Below are 12,135 nucleotides of genomic sequence, written 5' to 3' on the forward strand. Positions count from 1 at the left end.
CACTCTCATAAGGAGCTCCTCAGACATCAAGACTGCTTGTGGTCACACATAATCAGAGGCTGCCTTGGGGATCTAGTCTCCACTGTCCACAGGATCTGTCCCCTCTCGCCTCTGAGGTCAGTGGTCCCTGAGTCAGGAAGTGTATGCATGTATGCATGCCAAGTGTATGCACCTGAACAGGGGTGCTGGGGGCTGTAGGCCTCCTGCCGAGGGCTCTCCAGGCTTCGTCCCTCTGCCCAGCACAACCATGGGACCGAGTTTAAACCGCTGTGCACAGTGGTGCTGGCAGAGTACTTGGGAACACCTGTGACTACAGGTCCAGCTGAGGTCTCTTCTTCCTCTAGGACCTCCCACTGCTCCCTCACGGAAAGGTGAGAAGCTCCCTGAGCTTAAAAAGACTGTTACTCTTCCCCAGCCACTCCCCACGCCCCACTCTAGTACCCCAAGCTTTGTGACCACTGGGCATCCGAGTACTGGTGTAAGGGCTGGGCAGTGGCTTCCCCAGTGCAAGTGCCCTGAGTATGGGGCTGGGACACAGTCTTCTCTCGGGGACTCCACACACACCACACCTAGAAGCTGGTCTCCCGGAAGGAATCTGGCAAATAATTTCTGAGCTCAGCCTTAATATTCTCCCACGCTTCATGATGAGCTCGGCAAATCCTCATACTCGCTCTGTCCTCCTGAGATGGCAACACTTTCCCCCTGGGTCTGGGACAAAGAGCAAGGCTGGAGGAGAGAGAACAGGGTCTAGTCTCGGCTCTGCCACTAACAGCTCATGTCATTCCAGGCAAGACAATCTCTCTGCCCCTCATTTCCTCAATGTGAGCTGAGTACATTCACCCAACCATGTATAAATCACCGGTTTGTTATAATGAACAAGTGATGTAAAAAAGAAATGCTTTCAGAAAAAGGACACCATATAAAGAAGACAGTGCCATCATCTTTCCCCATTTACATACCCTAAGGGGATGTGTGAAGCCAGCTGGCCTTCATGTATTTCAATCTTATCTTCCAAATATTAAAGAAAAATCACCATCAAATGGATCTCCTGATCTGTCTGCCTCCCTGCTCTCACTGTAAGGTGATTAGGAATGGAAAATCGGCCTTCTGCTGTTAGATCTTGAAGGATAATTAACACAAGTCTGGACTAAAAAATCACCAACGATACAGAGGGACAAAGTGCTGACACCCGGGTGTGTACTCTCCCCTCCTGGCAGTGTGCAGGGGCCACAGAGCCTGCAGCTTGCTGGATGCAGTGTGAGAATTCCATGCTGTCAGAACTGTGCGCCACCTTCACAATCACATGCCATTTAAGCCATTTCTCTACAGGCTGTAAAGCTTCCTTTCCTTTTCCTGAGGCTCAAGCAGTATCCTGTAGTCACATCTCATGACCCTGAGTCCAGTGGGCTGGTCTTTGGGGAACCTTGCCAGGCCCGGGCCACCACCTCTCTGGATACTTCCTTGCCCCCTCACCTCTCTACCCCTGTGGCACTTTCCCAGAGCCACTGACAGTCCCTTCTGTGGCACTGCCAGTTATTTGAGAGACAGCTCCTTAAGTGTGGAAGACTGTCCTGTTGTCATTCCACCTGTCTTAGCCCAGTGCCTCATGAGAGGTATGATAGATACTCCTTGAAAAAAGGAGGCAGAGGAAAAAGATTTATGTAAGAGATGGTAACAAGGCGTTTAGCTCAAGACAGTGGTTCTTAACTGGAGGTAACTGTTTCCTATATCTGGTGGCATCTAAAACATTTTCAGTTGTCACAGTGGTGGGAATGCTACAGGACAGCCCCCATAACAAAAAATTATCTGACCCAAAATGTCAACAGGTCTAAGGTTGAGAAACTCCGACTGTAGGAAATAGGAAGGATATAGTGATTTCCTTCTCAAATAATGTCAATAATAATTTTAATCATATAAATGTTTGTACTTCTCATAAATAATTCCCATTATCTCCTTGGATTCTATCATCAGGATATTTTCTTTTTTTTTTTTGGCTGGGGCTGGGTTTGAACCCACCACCTCCAGCATATGGGGCCAGCGCCCTACCCCATTGAGCCACAGGTGCTGCCCAATCAGGATATTTTCTAATCACAATGAACAGATGAGGAAATGAGACAGAGGAGAAGACTGGCTGTGGTTAGCCAACTGGCACAACAGAATGAACCTTGAAAACATCATGACGAGTGAAGGAAGCCAGACACAAAAGACCACAGAGTGTGTGATCCTGTCTATGTGAAATGTCCAGGGAAGAGCAAGTGGTCTAGTGGTTGCCAGGGGCCGGGGGCATGAAGAGGGGAATGACCAACACCACAAACAGGCACAGAGGCTGATGCCCAGCAGGCACTTACTGGAAGGGGAGCTTCTCATCATTGGGCTTAATGCAGCGGACGTAGTGTGGTGTCGTGGCATTCAGGGTCTCCATTAGCAGATGCAGGGAGGTGCGGAACTGGGAGGCAAAAGCCAATGCTTGGTTAGTTATTTTTAACATTTTGTGGATGTATAATAAACAAAAACTCACATACTGATGGTGGTAGTAGTTATTACTATTACTGTTGTTATCCCTGTTGACCCAGAAGGACAGGGGAAAGAGCTTTGGGGTAGGATTCCAGCTCTGACATGCCCAACCTTGCTGTAATCAAAAATCAAGTCCTTCCCAGATTGGGACTCTTCATACTATATGGAGAGAGACTGTCCCCTAACATGCCCAACTCCAACCATTGTGGATCAACTGAGATGACAGATGGGCAAACATTGTGTGCGATTTCCTCTCTGCACACTGGAGGTCTGTTACCCTTGACCAGAGGTCCTGAAGCCTTGACATACGAGGCCTGGGCATCCTGGAAGTGATTGTGATTATATAAGCTGATCAGAATGAGCAAATCCACATAAAAATAGGTGGCATTTGCCATGGGCTTGGCAGCCACTCTCTTCACAGACACATGGACATAACACCCAGAGAGACCCTACAGGCGTCCTTAGTCTCCTGATCCCCAGGTTTATGAAGCCTCCTCTCCTGCCTGCAGACTCCAGGCCTCTGGCCTCCCTCACAGGTCTCTGTACCCCTGAGTGGGCCCCCCCCAGGGATTACAGTATTGACTGGGGCCACTGCCATGGCTTCTTTTCTTTCCTCTTTTGGTTCCCTATAGGGAAGGTTTGGGAGTTTCCTTCTTCAAAAGACACAGAGATTGAGTTGGGTGGCTGGGGCTGCTAATGCTGGGGCCATAGTAGCCTTCCTCTGACCTGTGGCCATCCTTCACCTATACAAAGCTTCCATCACAGCTTTTGGCCCAGGGCTGACCTGGTGGCCCACAGTTTTCTTGTGCTCCTTGTTAGAAACTTTCATGGGGGTTCTGGCAGAGCGAATGTTAATCTTTGAAGAGGATCCCTTCCCGGGTGTGGCGGTGGCAGCAGGAACGGCATCCTTATCATCACGAAACAAGTCAGCCACTAGTGGGAACTAGAAACAACCAAAGGGAGAGTAATGAAACATCTTGCACCTTATCTTTCAAAACATCACAAGATACACCCAAGAGAAATGAAAACATGTCCAAACAAGAATATGGACACCGGTATTCACAGCAGTTTTACTATGAGCTAGACGTCTGTTACTAATGAAAAGATACGGGATCTACCCATACAACAGAATACCCTTCAGTGACAGAAGAAAAGTCTGATCCTTGCCACAACAGGAAGAACCTTGAAAACATCATGCTGAGTGAAAGAAGCCAGACACAAAAGACCACAAAGCGTGTGATCCCGTCCATGTGAAATGCCCAGGGAAGAGAAAGTGGCCAGTGGTTGCCAGGGGCTGAGGGTGTGAAGAGGGGAATGACCAATACCACATACAGGCACAGGGCTTGTTTGGGGGGAATAAAATATTATCAAATTTAAAGTGGTAATGGTTATACATCTGGGTGAATACACTTAAAATCCACCAAAATGTATGCTTCCAAAGGGTGAATTCTACAGTATGTGAATGATATTTCAATTTAAAAAATGGTAGGAAAGACAACATTCCATGCAGTCCGTTAGGCCAAAACAAAACACTGATTAAACGATTCTAATCCATATACTTTCTGAAATGGATTTTTGAGATGTTTGGGGTATAGGGGGAAGTTACCAATTTGCATAATTACATTATTTGGGGATCTAATTTACATAATTAATAGATTTACTATGAAAAATCTCAACTCTAAGGAACACATACAGGTTGGGTATTGTTTACTTGAAATACTTAGAACCAGAAGTGTTTTGGATTTCAGCTTTTTTTTGGAAATTTGAAATATTTGTATCATACTTATTGCTTGAGAATTCCTAATCCAAAAGTCTAAAGTCTGAAATCTGAAACATTCCAGTCATGGAGCATTTTGGATTTTGGACCATACTGGATTTCTGATTTGGCATGCTTGACCTGTATCGAAACCACACTATAAACTTTGAAGTCGGACTCGCCAACTTGAGGATTTTAAATATTCAGCCCCTTTCTGTTACTTTGGAGAAGCTAGCTATGTTTTCTATTTATTTTAAACATTAAACAAGGGAGTCATAAAGAAAGTGAAACTATCCAAGCCAGAGTTTACCCTAAGCTGGCACTGTGTTATAATTTGGGTACAAACATGGCCAAGGTTTTGTTTAGGAAAGTTGCAATTCAATAACTGTGTTTGACTTCAAGGTTCCATTATTGAGACTGCATTTAGAAGTTGGTAGAATCTCTGGGATTCAGAGGAAAATGAAATATTAATCTCGGGAAGGGGTGTAGGCTTAATATTCAGATTTGTTTAAAAATTCAGTCAACACAGATCTATTTTGACAGCAGGACTGAAAGACTGAGGCAACAGGTTCAATCTGAGCTGTAGACAAGAGTGAAAGACATAGGCAAGAGAGAGGGGTTACTGTCCCCACCTGCCTAGAGGGCTGGACGGGAGGGGGACAGCCTCCCCAAGGGGTGTCCTAACCATAAACAGAGTCACAAGGAAAAGTAGTTACCAAGATCGTCCTTGACAAAGGGTTCATGCAAAAGAACACATTTCTAAGGGAGAGGGAGAAAATTGTTTTTCCTTTAATTGACCAACTCCAATTATGCTTTTAGCACTATTAAGAAGTATGTTTATACACTGGTCAAGTAATGAGCTACTATAACACAGGTTAGGACAGCCCTAGGAGATGGCTTCTGCCTCAGCTTTTCTAAAAACTACTCTTCCAACTTGAAAACACATGAGGTAACACCTCCAGACAAAATGATCACTTCTCTAATTCTGTTTTTCCCTTATTTAAAACACGCCCATGGGTACTGGCTTTTGTATTCTCTGCTATTCAAGTCTATAAAGACTGAAACAAATCAAAAAGGGATTAAGAGAAGTATGAAAACACACTTAAATTTGACAGTTTAAGAAAAAAAGGTAATTACAGTTGTGTATGCACTTACTTGTGTTTAAAAGAACATAAGAAATCTTTCCTTTAAAATGAACATGGGAAACTGTAATAAGACATAGTATAAGAACAGTTTGAGATCTCTCGCCTAGGATCTTATCTTTAAAATCCATGGCTATAAACACAAAAAACTACATTTCTTTTCAATCAATTCTTTTTACATGGTTGATGGTACCCTTTGGGGGAAAAATCTCCAACTTTAGGTCAAAAATATTTTGCTTAAAATTCAAAATAACTAGTTATTTTCTTAAAGATAAATGCTTGAGGTGATGAATACCCCAAGTCAGGAGATGAATTACCCTGACTTGATCATTGCACATAGTATACCCATATCAAAACATCACATGTACCCCATAAATACCTGCAACGATTATGTACCCATAAAAATGAAAAAATTTAAGAAAAGGTTTTAAATGGACTTCAGAAGACAAAAGTCACAGTACTTCATATTTTGGAAGATAACAAACATGGACTTTCCCATCTTGGAAAAAGGATAACAACAACATTGTCTTATCAACTAACAAGTGATCTCTTACACAGGGATCTGTTTACCCTAAACATTAGCAGAAGCCCTTCAACACCAGCACATCTTAAACAGGAAGAACTCTGGTATGTTTAAGATAGGTGTTTTGTAGTTAAGTTGATTACCTCAATAAAGCTCCTATGTAAAAAATTAAAAATATACACAAATAAAGTTTTAACAAAAGCAAACCATTTGCTCAGAATGGGATGTATGTGTGACCTTTAAGGAACATTATTAGTGCAGGAAGGTAACGAACACATGCCCTTGTCATTCCTTTATAAGCTGAAGTCTTAAGCAGAAAGAGGGGTAGAGAGAGCAGTTAGGTCTTGTCCCAGCTGCCCTACTGCAAATTCTGACCAGGGATTTGGGCCAGGATGGTCGCTGGACTCACAATGGTCTCGTGATCCCTTGGCTGGGATGCATTGGAGAGATGATGTCAGGACGGCCAGGACCACTGCCCAGAACGTCCTTGCTGTCCAGCACACCCTTGCTGCCCGGGCAGGGGCTATGTTTTTGTCACACCCTGGCATAGCCACATGATCCACTGTGTGTCCCTCTGACCTATACTCAATGGCCTGGAATAAAATCTTCAGAGGAAAAAATATTTAAAGGTTTTTTTCTCTTAGTTGATAAAATATTCTTTTTTATAATAAAGAAAAACTGGGAGGTAAAAACCTCCATCCTTTAGTATTTAAAGCAGTGAGTCTGTTCATAACTTGAAGTCATGGTTCAAAGAGCTATTTCCTTACTTAAGTCTCTATTCATAGCTCCCTGATAGCCGAGAAAGCAATTAGCTACACTACACCCTCGTAGGCAGCGTAACTGGCTTTACTAATTACGTTCTCATTAACGGGGTATTATTTCACTGCTCTTGCTGGGAGTATTTAAAACATCCCTTTGGCTGGTAGGCTACATGGGAGTGTTCTATCCCATACTGTTTAATTACTCATGACAACTTGTTAATTTGTTACCAAGGATGCTACACAAAGGAAAAACAAAACAATCATCTCTCATAAAATAAAATTAAGTAAAACTATGAATTCATACACAGGATTGGAGATTTAGCTATGCTAAGTGAGATGAAAACCAACAAATTAAGCATTAAAATTTTAATGTAATGACACAGACCCTGTCGGACCATTGTAGGTCTTTACTTCTTAATCTTTAATTAGGGCTACTGTGAAAGCTAAAAATTTTAAAGAAAATAGAGGTTCAGTAAACAAGTTTTAAAAATACTAAATGACAGATGCTGCCAGACACGCCCATCTGCCCAGATGATTTAGAGCACACTTAGAATCGCCCATCTGCAGCCACAGTCCGTGTCTAGCCTGTCTGCAGGCTTACAGGAACCTAGTGGATCTTTGCTTTCTGTCTTCTGGGACAGCTGGAATGGGCTGGAAGGAGTTCAGGATGGAACACTCCCAGTGCTCTTCCAGCTGGGGCCTGCCATCCCAGAAGCCCTCCGTGGTTGACCTGAGTGCTGCTGGCCACCATCACAGCATCTCGGGGGTGGCAATAAGGTCACTGTTTCTCTAGAAATGTTAGTTGGTGAGGTGAAAGCTAGAATTGTGGTGGATAGGTAGGGAAGGGGAGGAAGAAGTTGGTTACATTTCAAGAGTAGATCACAGACCTATATAGTCCTGCAATGTAGCAACATGTATAAACTTCTGATGTGCATACTCTTTGCGTTATCAATTCCACTTCTACAAATGCACCCAGACATAACTGTACAAGTATACAAAGATATAAAGAGCATTCACTGCCATATTACTTGAAATAGCAAATTTCTAGCAGTTGTTTTTAAAAAAGAAAAGTAGACTCACATGGATAGTCAAGATAAAATGGTAAGTGAAAAACCAGAGAGGACTATCTATACACAAAATAGTTATTTCAATCTTAAAACAATAGACTTACATGCTTAAACATGAATAAGAATTCATCAAAAGATGGGTCAGGGAGTGGGAAAGAGAACTTATGTATTTCTACATAATTTTAATTTCTTATGAAGTTATATTTAACTTCTAATAAAACCCCAGAACCCCTAATGTAAAACGATAACCCTTGTATAGAAAAGAAGTAACATGGCCTGCTTCCAAAGTCGACTGCTAGCTGGTGTCTGGGAACTTAGATTTCAGGAGAGTTCTCACTGTTCCCCACTAAGAATAATTCATTGTGTCTAGATTGTTCATATAAACAGTGTGGCTTCTGCTGGATACCTGCTTTCCTTCTGGGAGTCTGGAATTCTGGTTTGTGCTCAGCAAAAGGTGCCTACACAACTTAGCCCATATAAAGACCCTGGCCTCCAAGGCTCAGGTGACGTTCCTGGCCGGCATTTCACAAGTACTGTCACAACTCACTTTGGAGGCCTTATGTGCATCTCCAGAGACTCCACTGGGAGAAGGTGCTCAGAAGCTTGTGTTGGGTTCCCCGGGACTTCACTCCATGCACCTTCTCCTTTCCTGATTTTATTCTGGATCCTTTTACTATAATAAAGCACAGCCACCTTTTGCTGAGTTCAAGTCTTTCTAGCAAATGACTGAATCTGGGCGTGGTCTTAGGGGCTCTAACGTTTCCCTACCACTGCTTCCCACAGCACTTTCTTCTCCATCTTAACATTACCACACTTTGTAATGAAACTATCTTTTTCATTAAGTTCTATGAAGCTAGCTATATGTGTTGGTTACCACTGTATACTACACAAATAATCCATGTATTAAATAAAGGACAAAAGTTCAGCTACTAAAACATGACAATCTGGAGAGAGTGGGTAGGGATGTTTTATTGGCAATGATCCTTTTTAGATTCTGAAATCCTACAGTCACACAAATTAAGACACTAAACAGTCAATGATGGCAGAACCAAACTCTCTATTTCATGAAAATTACCTAGAGCTCCCTTTACCTCACCCCTCATTTGAGCTCCTACCTGAAAAGAGAAACTCTAACCAGGACAGAGTTTCCCAAATCTTTGGGCCACTGTCAGACTCATGGTTCATTCTCAGAGGCCATGAGGAGAAAGGAACTCCCAATGTGCTATCCTCTTCCTTCTACTCTCATTCCTTATGCCTGTGGTTCTTCTATCCCTCAACCCTTGCGAAAAATGGAAAAAGTTATATTAACAACTGTGGACTGGAGCTCTGCTACCTGGGGAGCTGAGACATCAACCTTGAGTTGAACTCTAACAATATTCACATTTACCCAAAGCCAATTTATCTCAGTGACGACTCATTCCCTGATGGTCCAGATATCTGGAAATGACAATGGGCCGAGGGGTCTGCCCTAGGTAGTCTTCATGCTGCTATTGACTAAAATCCTCCCTGGACTCCCCCCTACCACCCATCCTTGGGGGCTATGTGATATAAGGGATTACTTGGCTTGCAGTCCTTGGGTCTATTTTGCTGGGTATATTTTTTCCATTCTATCATCTCACCCTATTGTGCTAATCTAAAGCTTATCCCAAAGATAAATTAATCTGCCATTTCTACAGTGTTATCAGGCCCCTGCAGTGAGCTCAGTATCAGGTGGTCTGGGAGAAAGCCTCCTAAATCCTAGAAAGTCTTTTTTCTGGGGGTTCCTATGAAGAGCTAAAGCCAGCAGCAGCCTCTGCTCAATGCCGGTCTTTCAGAACGCCAGCACAATGCTCCCTGCCAGCTGCCCGACCCTCCCTCCCAGCATCTTCCTCTCTTCTCCGTTACCTGTGTGTGTCTTCATCTGCCCACTCGCAGCCCATTAGAGTTAAGCAACTAAGGGGAAGAGTCTGTCTTGTGTGTACGGCAGTGCCTCACAAGGCAAGGGCTTAATAAATATGCTTCAATAAATTGGTGCCTTCTTTCTTTTACTTGCAGAACGGACACGATATTTGCTAACTTTTTGCAATGCTCGTGGAAAGGAAATAAGTAAAATTCTGGACATTATACCATGTGATAAAGTCCGAAGTAGCAGATTTAAGTGTCCCTTAAATCCTACCTCCCATTCTATTAAGTTCTCATTTGTAGAGAGGTTCTATAGACTGGTAAACAGAAATTAAATGCACAGATCCTGAGATATGAAGGGATTTAAGTAACTTTACGTCCACAGGTAGTTGGTAGAGAGGCGACTTAATGGATAACAGCTGTGTTTTCATCATGGCTCACCACTGTCTCTCCTGTCCCCTGTCACATACCTCTCCTGTCTCTCTCCCAGCCCTTCTTCCTGCTTTCTTCCCTCCATCAGGCCATGCTCAAAGGTTTTCAGATGAAAATAACCAAAAAGCCCTTGCTCTCCCCTCTCTTCTGGAGGGGGCCAACACCTACCTCCCCCAAACCAGCTCTGCTGTGACAGTCCCGCTCTCTGCCTCATTTGGTGCTCTTTACCTTGCTGGCCTTCAGGATGTTGATCTGTTCTTCATACACTGTGTCCCTGTTTTTCTCCAAAAAACCGTCTGAAAGGTACTCCACCTGGGGCCGCAGCAACAGGACAGAGAAACAGCAGTTAGTGCCTCAGCCTGACATGGTTCCTTCAGCAGGTTGAGTACTTGAATGTTTCCATCTCAACCACATAGGGTTTCCCTGAAAGGCATTGCAAGTAGATAGCAAACTCACAGATGTTCTCATTTAAAATGCAAACCCAATAAATGTTCAGGATTTACAAAGAGAGAACTGAGTATTCATTCTGTGGAAGAAAATATTGCCTTAAAAGGGAGTTCCCATGACAGAAGGTTTCTTTAGGACTGTATAAATTCATCTTCTCAGCCATATCCCAGACCCACTGAATCAGAATTTGAATTTTAAAAAAGCCCTTGGTGATTTATACACAAACTAAAATTTGAAAAACACAGGGCTGGCGTATATGGAACAAACCATTTAGAAAAATTATATATACACACCAGTCACTGGGAAAGGAGCAGCCTGAAGGAGAGTGACACCCGTCCCAGGTAAGAAGGCAGACCGACCGTTCAGGACCCCTTTTCTACTCCTCCCCGCTTTTCTCTCTCAAGCTCCAACAGGGCAGACTCATAACTGCCTTAGTGCTGCTGAGTTCCCCCAAAAGTGACCCTCAAATCAATATTTAAGCATATGATTGGGCAATGCCAACTCCCTGGCATGTAGTAGCAATTTGGCACCCCCCAGAAATGAAGTAGGTAAGAAAGGATGGACGCTTTGGGCCCCTTGAATTCAAAAGAGACAGCTCCTTCTTGGCCTAGAAATTTGAATCTACCTAAAGTGGGGCTACAGGAATGCCCACCTTATCTGCGAAGTGCACAACAATAAAGGCTGTGTTGGACATGCGGGGCTTCTGGAAGTGCTGGCTGCTGGAGTGCCGGTCATAGAGCTTCTGGGCCCAGTTCTGGTCAGTTCCTTTGGGGACCTGCAGAACCATAAACACAGCAGAGTGCTTTGTGAAAAGGAAAGAGCTACCACAGAGAAATGGAATCTGTCAGCTCCCCCTCTCAAACCAGGACCATTAGTAGGACTGTGGAAAGAATGATTCGCATAAGCCCAAGAGTTAGAGGTTGCTGTGAGCCGTGTGATGCCACGGCACTCTACCCGAGGGCGGTACAGTGAGACTCTGTCTCTACAAAAAAAAAAAAAAAAAAAGAATGATTCAACTGTGGGTGTTCAGGATCCCGTCACAGTGTGCCCTCGATGTGCCACATGTGGGCTGGTTCTCATGGGAATATGCTGAGCCTCAAAGAGCCTGATGGTCAGCAGATGATGGAAGTGCCAGAAAGGATGAGGGTGGGAGCCAAAGTCACACCTCGTGGACCAATCTGCAGATGCATCTTCCCTGCAGTTGGGCCCGTGACATCAGCAACATGAACATGTCACATCCAGCTCCAGCTCACCAAACTCCTGCTCACTCAGGTGAGCTCCTGCTGCTGGAAATGCCACCCTTTCTAAGCTCATCTAAAAGCCCCATGTCCTGGCTCAGGTCAAGTTCACCCTTTTCCTGACCATTCTTTACCTCACTTCTCTCTTCCTTGGAATTCCTCACAGTTAAGCTGATAGCACATTGCCCACCAGTGGTTATTAGGCATGTCTTATCACCTCAGACTACAAGTTTATTAGATTCAAGGACCAACTATCCTGTCCCTCAAGGAACTTAGATTGGGTTCTAAGTAGCATATACTGGGTTCTAAGTACTAGTGATTGATCTACATGGTACTAATCTCCTCCTGCCCAAAATTTAAGTTCACATTTAAAG

At 43.7% G+C, this 12,135-nt stretch overlaps 1 protein-coding gene across 2 annotated transcripts in view; it reads right to left on the reverse strand.

Moving 5' to 3' along the window:
* Positions 1 to 12,135, reverse strand: part of MYO5B (myosin VB) — a 341,703-nt gene that overhangs the window by 80,947 nt on the left and 248,621 nt on the right. For both annotated transcript variants that reach the window (XM_053571966.1, XM_053571965.1), the window contains exons 13-16: positions 11,176 to 11,298; positions 10,305 to 10,388; positions 3,299 to 3,457; positions 2,349 to 2,446 (exon numbers count right to left, since the gene is read on the reverse strand). In XM_053571966.1, coding sequence (XP_053427941.1) covers positions 2,349 to 2,446; positions 3,299 to 3,457; positions 10,305 to 10,388; positions 11,176 to 11,298 — 464 coding nt within the window. The remainder of the gene's footprint in view (positions 1 to 2,348; positions 2,447 to 3,298; positions 3,458 to 10,304; positions 10,389 to 11,175; positions 11,299 to 12,135) is intronic.

Source organism: Nycticebus coucang, chromosome 19, assembly GCF_027406575.1.
Source record: "Nycticebus coucang isolate mNycCou1 chromosome 19, mNycCou1.pri, whole genome shotgun sequence".
NCBI lineage: Eukaryota > Metazoa > Chordata > Mammalia > Primates > Lorisidae > Nycticebus > Nycticebus coucang.